This window comes from Diceros bicornis, chromosome 35 (genome assembly GCF_020826845.1).
Source record: "Diceros bicornis minor isolate mBicDic1 chromosome 35, mDicBic1.mat.cur, whole genome shotgun sequence".
Lineage (NCBI taxonomy): Eukaryota > Metazoa > Chordata > Mammalia > Perissodactyla > Rhinocerotidae > Diceros > Diceros bicornis.
The window spans coordinates 28,777,576-28,798,903 of NC_080774.1; the positions used below are offsets into that span (position 1 = coordinate 28,777,576).

Genomic DNA, 21,328 nt, shown 5'->3' on the forward strand with positions numbered 1-21,328 from the left:
CTGGTGGAACTCCAGGGCAGAGTTGGGGGTGATGGCTCAGAGGTGGAGCCTCGGTATGCCCCTGTGCGACATTTGGGGTGAAATGGAAACACTCAATGCTCCCAGGAACTGTTGTGGAGCAGGACCCCCAGGTCAGTCCAGCAAGGTGCCCCCAGTGAGGGTGGCCCAGCCAGCAGCACAGAGCCCTTCACAGGAGCTGGGGTCTCCTGGGTCCAGAGCCACGGTTCACAGGGGTGATTTGGCACTGTCACAACTGGCTGTGGGGGGGTTGCTGCTACATCTAGCAGGTAGAGGCCAGGGAGGCTGCTCAACATCCTACAATGTGGGGACAGCCCCCCCAGAAGAATGTTTCACCCAAAATGTCAACAGTGCCAAGGGTGAGAACATGAGCTGTTGGGGCTGGGGGCTGGGTGGGCTCTCAGGTCTTGCTTCGTTCCACCTTTCCCTGGCACGGAGGACAAGATCCAGAAGGTCTCAGCAAGAGGCAGAGGCTGGTACCCCCAGGCCACACCTCTGCCTTCCCACCAACAGGCAGGCCTCGGGCAGCTACGCTGTGGAGCCCCAGCAAGTGGTGGGTGCTTGCTCCTGTGGTCGAGCCTGGGCGAGTGGCAGCCTGGGTGAGTCCCGGCCCGTCTCTGGGCTTCAGTTCCCCCACCTCCATGGTGGTGTGTTGCGGAAGACTGTAGGAGCTCAGTGTGTGTGCTTTCTCTGGGTCCCCTCCCCCACTTCGACCCCAAATCAGGCCACAGTCCAGCCTCCTCTTTAATCTTGGACTGGAGAAAATACAGATGGGGGTGGGCCACAGTCCTGGGCAAGAGGCCTGGGAAGGCTAGAGGGGCCAGGGCAGGACACAAGAGGCTCTGAGGGAGGGCTCAGCTCCCACAGTCGTCCATCTGCCAGGCTGCCCCCACCTCTCGCAGCCCCAGGCCGACCCCCTAGCCAAGGGGTCCAGATCCTGCTGGAGCTCTCAGTCCCACGGCCAAGGCCAGCCTGGGCACACACTGATGGTAGGCTAGATCCCGGCTTTCGGGAGCAGCCTCCTCAGTAGCCCGAGGCCTCCCCACCCTTCCTTAGGTCTGATGCGGCGTCCACACAGGCCCCGTCCTGGGACACGGCCTGGACCACGTTCAGGAAAAAGAGGTTCTTGCTCTGGCTCTGGCCTCGGTCCTGGAGCCCCTTCTGCACTTCCTGGAGAGGAGAGAAGGCCGGTGCACAGGTGAGGGCAGCTTAGATCTGCCTCCAGAGGGGACAGGGCCCAGGCAGGGATCTAAGAACCCTACAGCCTCCCACTCAAAAGGCCCTAGAGGAGAAGCCTGGCTCCAGAGCACATGGCAGGAGGACAATACTCATGCTAGAAGGAGCTTGAGACGCAAGTTCATTTCTGTCCCGGATCCAAGGACACCAGGGGCCCCCGTTGCAATGCCTGAGAAATCTGGGGCTTTCGGTGGAGAAGGTGGCTGCTGGGGACTTGGGCTGAGAGGCCTCTAATTTTGAGGACCTTGACAACTAAGCCTTCTAGAAGGCAGAGGCTGGAGCCTTTGGAGTCCTGGGTCCTCCAAAATAAGAACTGCCCAATTCAAGGTCTTACTCCCTGCCTTGGGGTGTGGGGTGCTCAGGGGCCCCTGGACATGGAGGAGAAGAAGGTGCCAGTACTGTCAGGCTGCACAGGACCTTCCATCTCAACACCCACATAAGAAGACCAGAGATCCCAGACTCCAGGAACACGGTAGTCAAACTCCTCACGGCCCAAGGTCCCACAAGATTAGAGCCCTGTTGTTGAGGAATCAGCTGGAAGAAGGACCCAAAGCTTTAGACACCGTTTGCTCTGAATACCCAAGGACCCAAAAGTCCAAGGATGTTGACCCCCAGGCCAAAGGCACCAGTGGTCCCTGCAGGGGAGGCGCTCCGAGCACAGGGCCCTAAAGGCTCAGGTTTGAGATGCTGAGTCTGTGGGATTTAGGACATCAGGGGCCCAGGTGTTGGTTTCTAAGACGCTGGGTACCCTGCCTCAGGGTTATGGCCATCACACACTGGCCAGTCTGTAAAGGGGCACAAATCGTGGAGTGTAGGGACCTGTGCTACTTGGACCCCATGTTTCCAGTTACTATTTTGGACCAACAGTCAAGGACCTTACCCCACCAGGGCTCTAGATTCCAGAGACATCTAAGAACAAAGGCCCTAGTGTTCTGCCATCCTCAGGACCAGGACCTCCAACCTGAGGTCACCCAGTGAAGCCGTGTGACCTGAGCCGCTGGTGCGGTGAGGTCTCTGGAGTGCTATGCCTTTGAGTTATAAGTTTCTCTGCCTGACGTACTAATTGGCCAATGTCCTTAGATTTGAAAGCCGAAGTCCTCATGGCCGAGGCAACAGCAGGGACCTTAGTCCTTGGAGACTCTGTTCTTTAGGGTCTAGTGGCCAAACTCCAAGGCCCTGAGGAATGAAGACCCTCCAGCCCTTGGGTGTGAAGGCCCTTGGAGACTCAAAGGCTCCACCCAGAATCTAGGATTTTCTCATGGAAGGCCCTAGACCTGCATGGCCAACACTCTAACTCTCCAAGGGAGCTGAGGATCTTGGGCTCGTGGGTCGCTGGATTCCCGGCTGTCACCTCTGAATTCTCAGAATCTAAGGTCCTTGGAGAATGATGTTTACAGAGTAAGGACCTTCAGCCAAGGTCAAGGGGAAGGGCTGAAGAGGATGAGCCCTGAGGGAGCACTCAACATCCTCCTCCACAGGGAGGACCCTACACAGGGAGGGAGGGCCTCGGGCTCTGGAGTCTGAGCTGACAGGCTGAGGTCTTTAGTCTCCCGGCCCAAAGACTGAGGTTCTCAGAGACTACACACCCCCTCGGACTCAAAGCCCCTCATTCTACGGCCCTCAGAGTTCTAAGGGCCATGGAAGGCAGCCCTGAGACCAGAGAGGCTCATTACAGAAAAGGCAGCTTTGAGGACTCTGAACACCAAGTTGGACTGACCCCAGGCATGAAGCCTGGAGGCTTGAAAAGCTGCCAGTCTTTTAAAGTAGGTCCTAGGGAAGGGCATCTGCCAGCCCAGAGAGCTCCGAGGAGCCTGACCATCTGCTGGGGCTGGGCATCCAACAGGAGAATTCAGCTCCCCCGACGTGCTTGTGTGGGGGAGTGAAGAAATGTTTGTAAAAACCCCCAATGCCCCAGAAGGAAATCCCTCTGCTGACTCTCACAGGAATAATAAACTCTTTACAAATAAACTCACAAATAAAAGCTGCAAATCACACAAGGAAACATACCACCACAAGGGAGAGCCTGGGAGGCCACAGCCAGGAAAACCAGCTTCTGGAGAGAACGGCACAGACAAAGCAGGGACCAGGTGCAGAGGTGCCCGGCCCAGGAGAAGTGCGGACCGCACCCTGTTCTCTGCCTCGGAGTCCACGGGACTGGCCTGGTGCCTCTCCCACTCAGCTTTGCAACTTCCCATGGCCCCCAAAGCTGGAACGTGCCTGGCCTGAGACATCAGCAGCTGAGACCCTCCCTGGGAGGTGGCTTTGAGCAGCATGCACTAAAGCGTCCAGCCTAGTGGTGGCTTGGACCGCTGCCTCACCTGGCTGAAATTGGGCTCGTAGTCCACCTGGCCCTTGCTGTCGACATGCAGGATTGGGGCTGCAATGGCTGCTTTCAGGTCAAAGCCAAGCCACAGCTTGTTCATGATGGCCTGGGGAGAGCAGGAGGCCGCAGGGAGGGAGGGGGCACCAGCCCCACCACACCAATCCCTCCTTGACCCCGGGGAGAGCAGAACGACACGGTCTCCCAGAGAGGCGACATTCCAGCCAGGAGCCCCCAGACTCACCTGGGCCACAGCAGAGATGATGAGCTCCCCCCCAGCCCCGCCAATCACCAGCTTTGACCCCTGGGCTGCGTTGACCAAGACGGAGGGTACCATGGATGATGGGGGCCGCTCACCTGCAACTGGAGACCAGACAGGTGTCACCCGCAGCCTCGCTTCCAGGCCAGCACCCTCCAGGACCGCCCCTCTATCTCTGTCTCCATTCACTCCGGCTGGGTGAGGTGGGTGGTAGCACCCACCCTGCCTGGCTTCCCTCCTTTTGCCAATGGGGGCCCCCACGCTCACCAGGTTTGGGGATGACACTGGAGCCTGGCTGGCGCCTCCAGCAAAGGTCCAGGAGTTCATTGTTGAGGAGAATTCCTGTGCGCGGTGAGTACACCATCGCTCCAAAGCTGCAAATGGGGAGGCGGAGCCTGGGCTTGGGCCACATGCTCCCGCCTCCCACCTCGAGTGTGGATGCTGGCTCACCGGCCTTCCAGGAGCCCCCTGTTTTAGCGGCTGCCCTCCAGCATGCTGGAGCCGCTATTTTCTCATTGGCAACACCCCCAAATATCCACCCGTGCCCCCCATCAGGGCGTTTTTCTGGGTAAGGCCCATCCCCAGGCAGGTCCTGGCTCAGGGCCACCCCACGCAGCCTTTTCAGTCAGAGGTGTCAGGGGTGTAGGACCTCTTTTGACAGAAGAAATAGGCAAACTCAAGGTTCCGCCCCATGGAGACAAGCAGGGGAGGCTGGGGGCCAGCAGACCAGGCTGGGGACAGGGAAAATTCAGGTCTAGGGAGCAAAGGAGTGGGATCTGCCCGCCTGCCCCTGGGCCTCACGCACGGCGTGTTGATGGTGCTGGTGGCGGCCACAGCACTGCCATCCTCTCCCAGCACAGACACGTGGGCCGTGCCCATCCTGTGGCCCCAGGCCCCAGCCAGGCTGTAGTGGCTGAGCTGGTGGTCACCCCGGCTGTCGATCTGCTGGCGGATGTGCTTGGCCAGGGCCTCCCCCAGCAGGACCTGGGAGGCATTCTGGGGTGGGTGGGCAGGGGGCAGGGTCAGTGAGGGGCAAAGTGGGGCCCAGAGAGCAGAGGACCCCCTTGGCAGACCCTGTCCAGTCTGTCCTCCCTCCAGCCCAGACCCTGCCCACCCTCCAGGTCCTCTGAGATGCCAGGCCACCACTGCCCCCCAGTACCTGCCACTCCAGAGCCCCTTCCAGTCCCCAGACCTGCTGCACCCTCCCTTCCCTGGGCCACTGGCAGGCTGTCCTGTTCTAGAACCAACCGCGTATACATCCTCCAACACCAGGCTCTCAGGGTCCACTGACAGAGCACCTGCTGGCCTGACCCTCCCTTTGTGCTGAGCCCTGGGGCAGAGAAGGGGGCTCTCCACCAGCCCAGGCTACTTCACCTGGATCTCTGGATGGCTTCGAGGGTCCCACAGCCGCCACTTCTGCCCCCCAGCAAACTTGAGGGTCTCTACGAGGTGATGGTACAAGTTCACGCTCCCCTCGGGCCTCGCCACTGACTCCGCGGAGAAGTTGAACCCTGGGGAGGGGGTAAGCAAAGGTGGCGGTCACCCTGTGTAGCGGGTTGAATAATGGCCCCCCTCAAAAAAAATCTGTCCACGTCCTAATCCCCAGAACCTGTGAATACTACCTTATATGGCAAAATGTGTGATTAACTTAAGGATCTTGAGGGGAGCAGACTATCCTGGATTATCCGGGTGGGCTCTAAATGTAATCACATGTGTCCTTATAAGACAGACACATAGAGAAGAGGAGGACGCCATGGGACCCCGGAGGCAGAGACTGGCGATGTGGTCACAAGCCTAGGAATTCCGGCAGCCCCCAGAAGCTGGAAGAGGCAAAGAACAGATTTTCTCCCAGAGCCCCAGAGGGAACGTGGCCCAGCTGACACCTCGATTCTGGACTTCTGGCTTCCAGAACCATGAGAGAGTAGATTTTTGTTGTTTTAAGCTACCAAGTTTGTGGTAATTTGTACGGCAGCCACAGGGAACAGTCAGCCTTGGGCAGCCCCAGCCCTGGACACTGCTGGGACCCCCTCACCACCCTGCAGGCTGCCAGAGACGGGGCTGGGCCTCAGCCCCGGGTGCACACACTGGACGGGCAGCTCACCGCCTGCAGAGCCCACCTGCTCCTGTGCCTGAGATTGGGTCAGCTTGCAGGGAGGACTCAGACCCTTCAGCAAAGCCCCTAGAATGGGCCTCGCCAGAGGCCGGCTCTAAAACACACCATCTTGACCCGTTTCCACAGCCCTGTCTTCGGCGTCGTTCGTCTGAGGAGGGGGCTGAGCTGGAAAAGGCAATGGTTGCCCAAAGCCATGGCTGGGCTTGGAGTCGAGGTTCCCAGCGAGGCAGGGCTCTGGGCGGGAGGCCTGGGGGCTTCACCTTTGAGCACGTTGAGGATGAAGCTGAGAATGGCGCCCCCTGCAGGCGGTGGCGGTGAGTACAGGGTGTAGTCTCCCAGGGGCACTGCCAGGGCGTCCACCACCTCTGGCTGGAACGATGCCAGGTCCTGCGGGGTCAGCCGGCTGCCTGGGGTGAGATAGAGAGGGCTCCACATACAGATGGGGAAACTGAGGTGGAGAGTGACAGCCACCAACCCCAGGTCACACAGTGGGGATCCCCTCGTCCCTCGCCTTCTAGACCTGAAGGGGTGATGGTGGGTCCGTGGGCAGTGGCCTCAGGGCTGGGCCCTAGAGCCCAGTGGAGGATGGGTGGGCAGAGGCCAGAGGCGGGCAGGTTGGGAGGGGGAGAAGCGGGGTGGGAGAGGCAAGCTGGCCTCTGAGAGACTGTGAGGGTGGCCAGCTCTAGGCCCAGGGGCCCACTGTGGCCCACCATGGCCCATGGCCCATGGCCACCATGGCCACCGCTAACTCCATTTACTGGCTGGGGCTCTGCTCCTCGAGGTCCTTGACTGCAGGGTCCCTGAGGCCAGCAGTGGGCAGGACTGGGTGCACGGGCTCTCCAAGCCCTGGGAGCAGCCAGCACTCCCGCGGGGCCTCGGGAAGGGCCTGCCCTCAATCCCAGCACCCAGAAGCTGGGCCTTTCTCTGGCAGGGCCGGGGGCTTTGGGACCTCAGTGCTGCTGACCTTCCTTGGCAATGTCCTCCAGCAGCGTCTGGCCCAGGCTCCCTGTGTAGAAGGCCTCTGCACCCTCCGTGGCCACGGTCTCCAGGGTGGCAGCCAGCACAGGCCATGGGAATGAGTCCTGAGGCCTCAGGGGTTCTGTCCCGTTGAAGAAGAGCTGCCTGGGAGTTGGGGGCAGCCTCAGTGTGGGGCCAGTTCCCAGAGGGCAGCCACACTCCTGTAGGGGCTCTCGTGGGGTCCTTGGGACCCTACAGGGAGGCAGTCCTGGTCTGGGGTCCTGAGGGGCTGAGGTGGACATCAGGGGAACCAATTCTCTAGGACTGGGTGGCGCTGACGTCTCTCACCTCACTCATCACCCTGGCCCAGGCAGGGCATGCTCCACCCAGGGCCTGTCCTCCCTATGCTCCTGGGAGGACCTGGTCAGCGGGCTGGCAGAGTGGGCAAGGGGGGCAGCCAAAGTCCTCCTTCCAACCCAGAGAGAATGAGAAGGCGGGCAGGGCCAGAGAACAGTGCAGAGCCCAAATTCACACCCTGGGAGTCCCATCACTGGGCATAAACTCCCTCTGGCCTGAGCCCCTCGGATTAGGCTCTGCCATGTGGAGCCCAAAGGTCTGCGAACTGAGACAACAAAGTACTAGCCCTCCAAGGCCCCCGGCACCCACATTGGGTCAACTCTTCAGTGCGAGGAGGGGTTGAGGCGGAGCCAGGATGGGGGCCCGGCTCAAACAGGCTGTGGCCTGAGCCCAGGAGCTGAGGAGGGGCTCCGGGATCCCCCAGGGTTGTTCACCTCAGGGACGAGGCATGCAAGGAAGGCCGCAGCAAGCTGTGGTTCAGGAACTGACTGAGGATGGGGGGCATGCGGTAGCCCCTCCGGAGCAGCGCAATGGTGGGCAGGAACAACTGCGCCCAGGGCAGGCGGCCGTGGCGGCGGTGGGCCTCAGCATAGCCGCGGAGCTCCCCGGGCACTCCGATCCACTGGGCCCCTGCATAGCACAGTTGTGTCATGCCCCGGCACCCACACCGCCCCCACCCTGCCCTCGGCCCCGTGGTTCCCAGGCCTGCCTCAGGGGTTCTCCATCACCCTACACTTATCCCCTCAGCCATGGTAGCCAGAGTGAACTTTCTGGAGCCCATACCTGACCACGTCCCTCCCTGCTCAAAGCCCCCTTGGCTCCCCACTGCCCTCCATACAAAGTCCATGGCAAGGCCCCCAGGGCCCAGCACAAACTGGCCCTGGGACGCCCCACCCCCATCCCACCAACCCACCTTCCTGAACCCTCTGGGCCTTTGCCCAGGCCATCCTTCTGCTTGGTTCACCCCTCCCTACTCAGAGAGGCCCTCTCCCTGGAAAACTCCCCCAACCTCAGTGGGTCAGGACCTCCGTGGGGGCTCTCCAGCCCCTAGCTGCTGCTCTCCAGTGCCAGGGTGTCACAACCTGTCCATGAGGCATGCTGCCCCTTCAGGGGGCTATTCTGGTCAGCCCCAGTGGCCTGGTGGAGTGGGGGCAGGTGGCCTCTTCCAGGGACTCACCTGTGGCCAGGGGCTGGGTCCGCTCACACTGGTCCAGCAGATGCAGGTCGTAGCTGGCGGGCACTGTCTCCCGGGCGTTGATGACCTCCACCTTCCCTGGAGTCGGGACAGGGCATGCGAGTGGTCAGGGGCACTCCCATGGCTGCCAGGCCTCACCCCACACCATGGTCCCTCTCAGATGGCCCTGGCCCTGCTCTAGGCCTCAGTTGCCCTCTCTGTACCATGAACTGGCCTCTGGGCTAACACTTGGGATAGGACTGGCCACTAAGGCTTTGCACAGGTGAGGCGCGGGAGGGGCACCAAGGGGCCCCAGGAAGGGGCATGAGCGCATGGGACGGCTTGGCGGTACACTCAGGATGTTTACAAGTCCCTCACCGTTAGTGCTTGTGGACAAGCCCATCCTCCCCATGGGGGTCCCATATAGGCTCACCTGTGGTCGCACTGTAGATGGTGAAGATGACCCCTCCGCCCAGGCCCATGCTCTGCGGGTTGACGACGCCTGTGCAGACCAGAGCCGCGATGGTGGCATCCACGGCTGAGCCATGCTGCTGGAGGATGGCTCTACGGGACACAGCACAGAATAAACGGCCTGGTCCCGTGCACCAGCCTCCCCACCTGGGCTTGCTCGGCTGCCATTCACCAGGGAATGGTGACAGGTGGATGGCCCATCTGCTGCCACCAAACACCAGATTAGGTCACGGACCACACCGGGCTGCCCTCTCAAGTCCAACCGCTCACAGGTCCACACACTCTACAGATTGCAAATTGTGATGCCATTTACACTGCTCCTTGCCAAATATAAGGCACTTCTCAGTTTGTAAAGTGCTTCTGCTGCCATTATTCCCTAGGTCCTCCCAGCAGCACTGGCTCGTTTGCAACAGGCAGAACCATGCTTGGGCCAACCCCTCGGTCCCTCCCAGCAGTCTCAGGAGCCCACCCCGGGCAGCCTCCACTCCTCATCTCACTGTGGACACACTGGCCCCAACCCCTTCAAGACCAGACTTTTTCAAGTGACTCCAGGATCCTGCTCTGCCACCAGGGCTGGAGATTGGGCTGATGGGCCCCAAACCTCCTCCCGGGGCCCCAGTGTTTATGAGAATGCTGTCCGGCCTCATCTCCCCATCTGCCCGTGGGCAGTGAGGCCTGGGCCCTTCAGTTCTGAGGTGCTGGCCAGACGGGCCTATGTCATGGAAATGACCCCATCCCTGGGGCACAGCCCTGCACAGCTTACCAGGGGCTGCCTCTTCCCTCACACCCAACAATCCTCTCCAGCACCTCAAGGAAGCCAGCATTTAAACTCCAGTTACAGATGGGGAAACCAAGGCCCAAAGAGGGAGCGGGTCCCCTTGAGTCCCCTTCTGCCCCCAGCACCCTCTCTCAGCTCGGGCACCTTGGCCTGACCATCCAGCCTGGACTCACACCCCGCCTCGAGCTCCGTGTGCCTGCTCTGGGCCCACACAGACACACGTAATCTTGGAATGAGAAAGAGGGCACGAAGCCAGAAGCATGCAAGAACTAAGACTGCTACCCTCAGGCATAGAGAAACACAAATTTTAATAAGAATAAAACACTATAAACAAGGTCAAGAGACAAATTGGAAAAAAATTTCTTTTTTTAACTTCTATGAAAAACAAAGGCCTCATCTCTCCTGACCCATTTCTCCCTCCTCATGGAAGCGCCTTCCACACTCAGCTCCCAGGAAACCGCACCCCCACGCTCTGGTTTTCTTCCCACGACCCTGACCTCATGATGTTGGAGGCGTTGGCCTCAGTCTTTGGTCCTCGTGCATCTGTATCTTCTGGATGAGCTGATCCAGGCTCAGGGCTGAAAGTGTAACCTCTATGCTGATGACCCCCAAATTTTATCTTCAGCCCAGTCATCTCCCCTAAACTCCAGACACTTATACTCAGCCATCCACAAGCTACCGTCCCTGGGTATGTAAGAGACATTTCACTCTTAACATGACCTAAACTGCCCTCCCACCTCTGCCCCTAAAATGGCTCCTCTCCTAGTCTTCACTGTCCTAGAAAAGGACACAACCTTTCACCCCTTTGCTCAGGCCATACACCTTGGTGTCATCCTTGATTGGTCACTTTCTTTTATCCCCGTATCCAATCCACCAGCAAATCCTGCCAGTTACTTACACCTTCAAAATTTACCCAGATTCTGATCCTTCCTCATCACCTCCACCACCAGCACCCAGGTCCAAGCCAGTAGCCTCTTTTACTGGGTGACTGCAGGGAGCTCCTACCTGGTCCCCTGCATCTGCCTTGCTCTCTTATATTCTAACAAAATAATCTGTAAAGTGTAAATCACACATTCCGGTAATGGGAGAAGAAATAATTCAGACCAAACTTCCCAGAGCCAACCAGCAAAGCCAGATAAGCAAAAACCTCTGCTGACAGGCATCAGAGGCAGGGAAAAAATACAGGCCTAGACAGAGAAGTGAGCCTGGCCTTGGGAGCTTCTTTCCCTCAAGATGACTGCCAGTCCTGGAAGAGGTGGCTGAGGCCACACAGTGCTTTTGACACCTCGTGTGCCTGGGGGCTGCAAGTGCTGGCGAACCACGCTCAGAGACAGGTCCTTACTCTAGGAGTGACAGGGAACTAGAAAGAGACCAGCCCCTACAAGCACGGTGGCCCAGCTTCAAATCATCTCAGTTGCTTAAACTGGATTAAGGTGATCCCAGAATGTTGGTATCCTAGGCCTCAAATTATTTCTTTTTTTTTTTGTGAGGAGGACCAGCCCTGAGCTAACATCTGATGCCAATCCTCTCCTTTTTTCCCTTGAGGAAGATGGGCCCTGAGCTAACAACCGTGGCCATCTTCCTCTACTTTATATGGGACGCCGCCACAGCACGGCTTAACAAGCGATGCGTCCGTGCGCGCCCGGGATCCGAACCTGCGAACCCCGGGCTGCCGCAGCCGAGCGTGTGCACTTAACCACTTGCGCCACTGGGCCAGCCCCTCAAATTATTTCTAAAACTTATTTTTAACAATTTTTATACACACTTTCCAGTGCTAAATTAAAAATAACCAAGAAAACAAGGAATTGAGACAGTACAAACACAGTCCAAGAGAAAGCATAGACAGTGACGAAGAAAACGACCCGTAGGCTCTCCAGACTATGAAACTGTCACACCACAGAATTTAAATAACTACTTTCAAGGATATAAAAGACAAGATTAAGAACTTCACCATGGGGCCGGCCCCGTGGTTTAGCAGTTAAGTGCACGCGCTCCGCTACTGGCGGCCCGGGTTCGGATCCCGGGCACGCACCAATGCACCGCTTGTCCGGCCATGCTGAGGCCGTGTCCCACATACAGCAACTAGAGGAATGTGCAACTATGATGTACAACTATCTACTGGGGCTTTGGGGGGAAAAAAAGGAGGAGGATTGGCAATAGATGTTAGCTCAGGGCCGGTCTTCCTCACAAAAAAAAAAAAAAGAATTTCACCAGAGAACTGGCAACCACAAAACATGGAATTAAGAGCTCAATGCTAACAGTAGGTTAACAACAGATTAGACACAGAGGAAAAAAATTACAAAATATCCAAATTTAAGTACTGAAAGAAAGGACAGAATATATAGAAAATAGATTAAGAGACACGGAGACAAAATGACAAAAAAATATATATCGTGCAGATACTAACCAGGCTTGTACAACTATATTCATTTCAGACAAGGTAGACTTTAAGAAGAAAACTATCATTAGAGATAATGAGGGACACATTATTATGACAAAAAGCTCAATTCAACAGGAAGATAAAAAATCAGAATGTGTATGCACTTAGTTTTAAAATATATAAAGCGGGCCGGCCCCGTGGCTTAGCGGTTGAGTGCGCGCGCTCCGCTGCTGGCGGCCCGGGTTCGGATCCCGGGCGCGCGCCGACGCGCCGCTTCTCCGGCCATGCTGGGGCCGCGTCCCACGTGCAGCGGCTGGGAGGATGTGCACCTATGACATGCAGCTGTCTACTGGGGCTTTGGGGGATAAAAATAAAAAAAAAAAATTAAAAAAAAAGAATATAAACATTCAAAATAAATAAATAAATAAAATAAAATATATAAAGCAAAAATTGGCAGGAAGAAAAGAAGAAATAGACAAATATACATAGGGGGTGACTTGAACACTCCTCTCAGTAACTAACAGAATAGCAGGAAAAATCAGCGAGGATGCAGAAGATCTGAATGACACCTTTATAATAAGTTGACTGAACTGACATACATAGAACACTATGCTCAACAATCACGCAGAGTCGAATACACATTCTTTTCCAGAACACACAGAATATTTATAAAAATTAATCATTTGCTGGACCTTAAAGTAGTTTCAAAGAACTGATATCATATAAATTAATTAGAAAATCCCCAGGTGTTTGCAGATCAAGAAAAATACTACTAAATAACCCATGAAACAAAGAAGACATTACAAAATATTAGAAAATATTTTGAACCAAGTGTAATGAAAATACCATAGGTCAAAAGTTGTGGGGTTGAGGGGCCAGCCCAGTGGCGTAGCAGTTAAGTTCACGTGCTCTGCTTCAGCAGCCCGGGTTCACAGGTTCAGATCCCAGGTGCGGACCTACATCACTCATCAGCCATGCTGTGGCCGTGACCCACAAACAAAACAGAGGAAGATTGGCACAGATGCTAGCTCATGGATAATCTTCCTCAAGCACAAAAAAAAAAAAAAAAGGATGAAAAAGAAAACCTAAAATTAAGTACAAAATGAAAATAAATTAAGCTAATGGTATATTGAATGGCTAACATAACCACACAGAAAAAATAATTTAATTTACTTACTGTATATCTTTTGTGGGATATATCCTAAGGAAAAAAAACTGGCAAAGACACCTTGAATTTCACTTAGTAGATTTATTGTTCGTAGTGGTATTGTTGAAGTAATTCTGAAACTATTTTGTGAGTATTTGGGGATAGAGCAAGAAGTAAATATATTGACATTGTTGGGAACTTCTCTCACCCTCTCAGAAGAGACATACAAGTAAGGGATGGAGAAAGGTGGAGAAGACCCTGTCATGGTGGACTTAAACTGGAGGGATCAGTAAGGACTCACGATATTTTAAAAATATAGTTTGTTCTGGCTGCACGCACTGACACAACCTAGAAGCAATGGCATCCCAGTAGTGATGAGCACTCCTAGCATCCAGATCTTGGTTTCTAAAATACCATTCTCTATTAATTCCTGATTCCAGGTCTGGTTGAGGGAATGTACAAGTAGATCCTGGAACATCTAGTGCTAGAAGACAAGAAAATTCTCCAAGACTAATGGAGACCTGAAAAAGAACAGTTATTGGCTTAAACGGGTTCTCACTTGGTCAAATTTGTGACAATTTGAGCATCCAAAAGAATAACAGTGATGGATTGTAATATAATGAATTAAAATAATCCATGAGTCAATAGTGATCCACAAGAATATCAGGGTTGGGGTGTAGGGGGATCTTCTTTACAGAAGATACCAGCTAATGAATGTTGAAGAAATGACAGGTTTAGAAATCACCTTTTTGTAAACACAAATTTATTTATTCAGACAAGGATCAAAATAGATGCTAAAACATAGGGTAAAATGTTGTCTGAGAAAAAGATGTTCACATGGTCTCAAAGTATCAAACCACACATGTTACTAATTTAATAGGGAAAATGCTACCTCTTACAGTGGAGAGATCTGGGGGACACCACCTTTAGGAAGTGACCCACATAGTGTCATCAACGACGGGAGAGCTTGACATTTTGATCCCTCTTATGAGTTACAACTGGAAGGACAAAACACTGTCTATCTTATGTTATGTTTAACCTGAATCTGATCATAAAGAAAGAAGCAGACAAACAAGACTGTGAAGAAAGGCTGTGATACAACTGGACTGATGTCTTTCAAAATGTTAATGTTGGAGGCTGGCCTGGTGGTGTAGTGGTTAAGTTCACCCGCTCCGCTTCGGCTGTCCAGGGTTCACTGGGTCGAATCTTGGGCACGGACATACACACCACTCATCAAGCCATGCTGTCGCAGGCATCTCACATATGGAATAGAGAAAGATGGGCACAGATGTTAGCTCAGAGCCCATCTTCCTCAGCAAAAAAAAAAATGTTAATGTCATAGAGGATCGACTGATTTTTTTCTAAAAAGCTGGGGATTGTTCCAGATTAAAGAAGACTAAAGAGGGCCGGCCCCATGGTTTAGCGGTTAAGTGCGCGCACTCCGCTACTGGCGGCCTGGGTTCGGATCCCGGGCGCGCACCGACGCACTGCTTCTCCGGCCATGCTGAGGCCGTGTCCTACATACAGCAACTAGAAGGATGTGCAACTATGACATACAACTATCTACTGGGACTTTGGGCAAGAAAAAAAGGAGGAGGATTGGCAATAGATGTTAGCTCAGAGCCGGTCTTTCTCAGCAAAACGAGGAGGATTAGCATGGATGTTAGCTCAGGGCTGATCTTTCTCACAAAAAAAAAAGAAGAAGACTAAAGAAACATGACAATCACTGACTGGATACTGGATCTAAAGAGATGACAGACAGATAGATAGACAGACAGACAGATAGATGATAGACAGATGACAGATGATAGGTAGATAGATAGACAGACAGACAGATAGACAGATAGATAGATGATAGACGAGAAAGAGAGATGTGACAATTATTGGGTCAGTTGGGAAAATTTGAATTGGACTGGGTATTAGATACTATTATTGTATCAAGGTTAAATTCTTGAGTGTGATAATGGTATTAAGGTTATATAGGAGAATGATCTTATTCTTAGTAGATCTATGCTTAAGTGTTTAGGGATGAAGTGTTATGACGAATGCAATTTACTTTTCAAAAATGTGGATAGATATATATGGAGAGAAGGAAAGAAAATGAGGTAAAATATTAACAATTGGTGAATCTAAGTGAAGGATATATGGGTATCCTCTCCATTTTTCTGTGGGTTTAAAATTTTTTCAAAATAAAAATATAAAGATTTAGGGGGGAAAACAGCACCAACAACAAAAACTTGTGGAATGCAGCTAAGCCAAACTTCAAGAGAAAATTACTGCTTCAAATACATATATTAAAAGAGACTTTATTTATTTATTTTTTTTGTGAAGAAGATCAGCCCTGACCTAACATCTGCCAATCCTTCCCTTTTTTTGCTGACGAAGACTGGCCCTGGGCTAACATCCGTACCCATCTTCCTCCACTTTATATGGGACGCCGCCATAGCATGGCTTGCCAAGTGGTGCGTCTGTGTACACGTGGGATCCAAACCGGTGAACCCCGGGCCACTGCAGCGGAGCGCATGCACTTAATCGCTTGCGCCACCGAGCCAGCCCCTTGAAGAGAGTTTAAAGATCAATAACCTATGTATTCACCCTATAATTTGTGTTTTCCAAGTTGTATCTCAAAATGAATTTTTTTAAAAAAGCAACTTAAATTCAATGGAAGTAGGAGAGAAGAATCAAGATAAAAGCAGAAACTAATGAAAGAGGGAAAAAAATGTACAACAAAGAAAATCAAAAGCAAAAAGCTGACTCTGCAGGGGCCGGCCCCGTAGCATAGTGGTTAAATGTGCGCGCTCCGTGGCTGGCAGCCCGCGTTCGGATCCCGGGCGTGCACCGATGCACCGCTTGCCAGGCCATGCTGTGGCAGCGTCCCATATAAAGTGGAGGAAGATGGGCACAGATGTCAGCCCAGGGCCAGTCTTCCTCAGCAAAAAGAGGAGGATTGGCATGGATGTTAGCTCGGGGCTGATCTTCCTCACAAAAAAAAAAAAAAAAGTTGATTCTGCAAAAAGACAATAAAATTGATAAAACCCTTGTCAAGATTGATCAACAACAAAGAGAGAAAAACACTAATTACCAATACCAGGAATGAAAAAGAAGACTCATTACACACCTTGTAGATATTAAAAAGATAATAAGAGGATGTTATAAATAACTGTACGTCAATCAATGTGACAATTTGCATAAACTGGACAAACTCCTTGGAAAGACTTACTAAAACTGACACAAGAAGAAATAGAAACTTGATAGTCTTATATGTATTAAAGAAATGAAATCCATTCTTTAAAACCTTCACATACAGACAAATAACTCAGGCTTGGAAGGCCTAACCAGTAAATTCTTCCAAACGTTTAAGGAAGAAACATAAAAACAAGAATCCTAAACAAAATATTAGCAAATCAAATCTAGTGATGCATAAAAACGATATTACATCATGAACAAGTGGGCTTCATTCCAGGAATGCAAAGGTGGTTTAACATTCATTGCAGGGGGCCAGCCACGTGGTGTAGTAGTTAAGTTCACACACTCTGCATCTGCGGCCCGAGGTTCGCGGGTTCAGACCCCAGTCTCAGACCCACACGCTGCTCATCAAGCCATGCTGTGGTGGCGTCCCACATACAGAACAGAGGAAGAATGGCACAGAGGTTAGCTCACCAATAAATAAATAAATAAATAACAACAAGAAAGCATTCATTGCATTTCTTAAAAGGGAGAAAAAGTATTAGAGTATCTTGATAATGCAGAAAATGCATTTGGTGTATAACTGATAGGAAAATGGGCAAAAGATTGCAACAGAAACTTTACAGAAAAGGAGATCCAGATGGCCAGTGATCACTTCCAACCCCTCAGCCCTAGATATAGATGTGTTTCTTGTCTGTGTTCCCACCACGAAGACAAGGGCTTTGACCATCTGGGTCACCTCTGTGCCCTAGGACAATGGCTAGCAGATGGTAAATGCCGCATTCCTATTTGATGAAGGGCACTGCAGGTAGAGAAGCACGCACACAACTTCGCGCATCCACGACGCCCACTGACTTGTACCATGTACACACCCATGTCCCCAGGCACGATGGCCCAGGCTCGGGCCCCCAGGCTGGAGTTCCTACTCACCAGCCACATGACGCCAGGCTCATGACTCAACCTCCCTGAGCCTGAGTCTCCTCAGCTGTGAACAGGGGCAGTTCTGGCCATCAGAGAGCTGCCGTGCAGAGCAACCACACATTTCCAACATGCCTGTCCCCAAGGGGCCGTGAAGCTGCCGTCACCATCACTGCTGTCACACACCCACTCGGCAGTGCACGCTCACACGTGCGGGAGCACACACACGTGGCTGCTCACACAGGCATGTGCTCACACATGCAGGTGCACAGTGCCCAGGCACACAGGCCATTTCCTCCTGAGTCCCAGAGGGGAGGAAATGCAGCAATTTCCTGGTGAGCTGGCTGGGAGTACAGAGAGCCACTGGGGTCACAGGGGCTGGGAGGAGAGGAAAGGGTGGGGCCGCACCCTAATCCCCTATGAGCCTTCCCCACAGTAGCGTCCCCTGCCCTGACCCTGGACCTAACTCCAGGTCCTGAGATGCTGACTCAGGTCCAGTCCAAGCCCCTGTAACAGTTAGTGATCAGTACGGCTGCCATCTAGGGAGCACCTCCTTTTAGGCCAGGCAAGCTCCATGGCCCTACCATGAGGGAAGTGCCAACATGAGCCCCATTTCACAGATAGGGAAACTGAAGCTCACAGAATGCAGGAACTTGACCAGAGTCCCTGCTGTCCTCTGCACTGAGAGTGCAACTCATTGACCCCTGTATGGGTCTGGAGCAGTGACAAGACCCAACTCTCGGGGGCCCATCCCCATCCTCACCTCTGAAGCCCAGTGCCAGCCCACACCCCAATGCCCAGAGGGTGAGCACCCTGGGCCCACCAGCCTCCTCTACAACTACTCATGTGACCAGTAAGGCTCTGGCCTTTACCGGCCGACCCTGGGGGCTGGACAAGAATTGGGGTCCAGGGAGGGGGGTGGGGGCTCTGGGAAGACCCCACCCCTCCAGCAGCCCTGGAGAGTTTCCACCCCTGCAGGGGCAGCAGAGGATGACGGTCCCAGCTGGGCCTGCTCGCTCTGTGACACCAGGCAGGTCCCTTCTGTGCAGCCCTAGTGTCCTCATAAATCAAGTGGAGCAATGAATCCGGCTGGATTCTGGGAGGAGCAACGAATCCTCCCACTGAGGGTCCTGTGGGAGGGCAGGCATTTCTGGGCCACAGCAGACAGATGTCACAAAGCCTGAAAGTCACCACTGACCCTGAAGCGCTTCCCTAGAAGACAAGCACTTACTCGGAGCCTCAGAACACCCAGTCTGCACACAGGCCTAACCCACTGGGACATCCCACTGGAAGATGACAATCTAGAGGGGAAGGGACCTCACTGTCACCGTGTGTCTACTGTATGTCCACTAGGCGGTTCTGGGTCCTCCTTCACACAAACTTTAAGAACCCTCCCCAGGGGCTCTGGCTGCCGCAGAAGGCCCAGTCCCAAAGGAGAAAACCTGGTGCTGATAGGGTAGAAGGAGAGGGGGTCTGGGAGGCTGTGCTGGTGAGAAGAGAAGGCAGTGGGGAAGCTGGGGATAGGAAAGAGGAAGAGTGGGCTGTGGGCGGGCAGCCCCCATCAGACCCCACAGCAGCATGACCAGGGCCCTCGCGGGAGGCATCTTGGCCAGCAGGCCCCCAGCCCAGCTGGGGTCAGACCTCCTGTTCCACATCTGCTGGGGCCAGCTCCAGGTTCCCTCCCACTCCTGGCTTCTTAAAAAAGAACAGGAAGTGGAGAGTCCTGTGTGACAAGCACACAAAACACTGAGGAGAAACCACATCCGCTCTCCTCATCAAGGGAGGGCTGCTGGGAGCGCACAGCTCAGAGCAGAGACACCAACCTGGACTCTCATGTGCGCAGCAGGGCATGCCATGGAGACCCCCCAGACAAAGACTCAGGGAGACACAGTGCGCCCACACTCCCTCTCAGAGATACATGGCAGCAGCCCCCCACTCCCGGCAGCCGCGTTCCTGTCAGTGGTCTCTGGGGCCAGAGGCCCCTGGCCCTGTCTGCATCTTTGTAAGTCTGGGTTCAGGTGGGCACAGTACCTCTGCATGTTCTTCAGAGCATGGTGGGGCTCACTCCCCTTCCATTGCTGGGAGCCCCCTGGGGAGACCAAGCAGCCTGTCCCCAACTTGTCCCTGAGCTACCATCCTCAGCCACTGTCATCCTAGAAGGAGCCCTGAGGGAGGGGCCAGAAAGGCCTGAGAAGAGCCCAGAGGACCAGGTCAGGAGCGGGTAGGGCAGGGACAGAAGGACAGACAGACAGATGAAGGAAGCAAGGAATGAATGAAAAGGTGAATGAATGAAACAGAAGGAGAAAGCATGCAGGAGGGGTGAAGCCAGGACGAAGGGGGCACAGAACACCATCTGCCCAGTGGCGCCTTGGGCTGGGACCTGGCCACACTCCCCTGGCTCTGGGACTGTCCCTTTCAGTTTACAAAGCAGTTCTGATCCTGACAGTGGCCCATGAAACAGATATTCCGGGAAGCAGACCCAGCTGGCAGGGAGGGGGACGGTTGCCCAGAATTCTGCAGGCCCACGGGGAGTGGGGGCAGGGGCCAGGAGGGGCGTCCCGCCATGTCCCGCCCTGGTGGGCAGCGGAAGCCTCCCATGGGCTGGGCTTCCTGGAAGAGGGTTGGGAAACGCCAGCTGGGGCACCTCTCCCCTGCCCCCCTCACCCCGGCCGCCAAACATCAAAGAGTCACTCCGTCTTGCTGCTGGCCTGGCCCGAGACCCCGAGCCAGGGAGGGGAGGCCGTGGGGGCCGTGGATCCGGCAGGAATGGGTTTCCCAGGTCCGGGGCCAGGGTGGGAGACTGGCCCTGGGCAGCACTGAGTGCACCCCTGCAGGCCAGCACTCACATACGGAGCCCCTGAACCCCCTCGCCCAGGCCCCTGGGAGAAGACCCCAGCCTTGGAAAACTGTCATGGCCTCTCTGAAGGGGCTAGTATTGGTCATCCCGTCAGCCTGGGCCAGATCAGTGACATTGCCGCAGTGCCCTCTCTGGCCGCCTGAGCCCTGGAGCTACGGATAGACTCACACGTCACCTCCACTCTGCCCACACTGTCGTCACCCCAAACCCCTGTCTGTCCCCGTGCACGCCTGCTGCCTGCTCTGTGCAGGGGCCTTGGGGCTGCGCTCGCGCTGAAACCCAAACCCACGCGGCCCCCACATGCCAGCATGCACACACGTGTGCCTTCTCCACGCTCTCACCCCTGGTCACCAAGCCTCCGGGAGGGGCCCGCCGCCGAGGGGCCACCCAGCTCCTACCCACCTCTTACTCACCGCCCAATGTCCGAGCAGACCTTGGAGTCAGCGGCGACCGCAGCGTGGGCAAAGGCCTGGGGGCCACAGTGGGCGTGGTGGCGAGAAAGGACCACGGCAGGCACAATGATGGCCAGGGCCAGCCCCAGCCCCAGTAGGACCATGCCAACCATCGTCCCACGACTCTGGGCCATGGCTCTGCGCCCCGGGGGGAGGGGGGATGCAGGTGGGCAGACAGATGCACAGACAGATTCGTGGATGAATGGACAAGAAGATGCGCAGATGGGCTTGCAGATGATTGGACAAATGGACAAATAGATGGGGGCCAGAGACAGACAGACAAATGGATTGGCAGACAAGCCAGATAGCTGGAGAGAGGATAATAAGAGACGGACGGTCAGTTAGACACTGGACAGGACGGGATTACAGATGGATGGACAGAAGGCAGGTTCCCAGATGAACAGCAGGCAGCCAGGCAGACGGTGGGTGTACGGACCGACGGCGGTGGCGGCGGGGCTGCGGCCCTCCTGGAGTGCTTCTACAGAGGCAAAGCTGGCCACACGCCTCAACCTCCAGTGTTCAGCCCATACTCTTGGCCCTGGCGGGCGGCCAGGCAGCAGGGCGTTTAAGGGGAGTTTCTCTTCCAGAGAGGAGAGAGGAGCAAGCGGCTGCTCGCCTTTAACTCCCTCACTGCCATTCCCACGGCCCACCCCCAGCACGCCTTGACGGTGCAAACGCCCCTCCTGCCTACCAGCCGCCCACCTG

General features: G+C 54.6%; 1 protein-coding gene across 1 annotated transcript; it reads right to left on the reverse strand.

Annotated features, from left to right (window-relative positions):
- Nucleotides 1–766: 766 nt before the first annotated feature.
- Nucleotides 767–20,757, reverse strand: GGT5 (gamma-glutamyltransferase 5). Its single transcript, XM_058532298.1, is given in 10 exon segments — nucleotides 767–1,188; nucleotides 3,573–3,683; nucleotides 3,819–3,937; nucleotides 4,101–4,207; nucleotides 4,639–4,829; nucleotides 5,208–5,344; nucleotides 6,207–6,353; nucleotides 6,911–7,064; nucleotides 7,695–7,890; nucleotides 20,585–20,757. Coding segments are annotated over 10 exon segments (1,482 nt in total). The 3' UTR covers nucleotides 767–1,041.
- Between the last annotated feature and the right edge of the window lie 571 nt (nucleotides 20,758–21,328).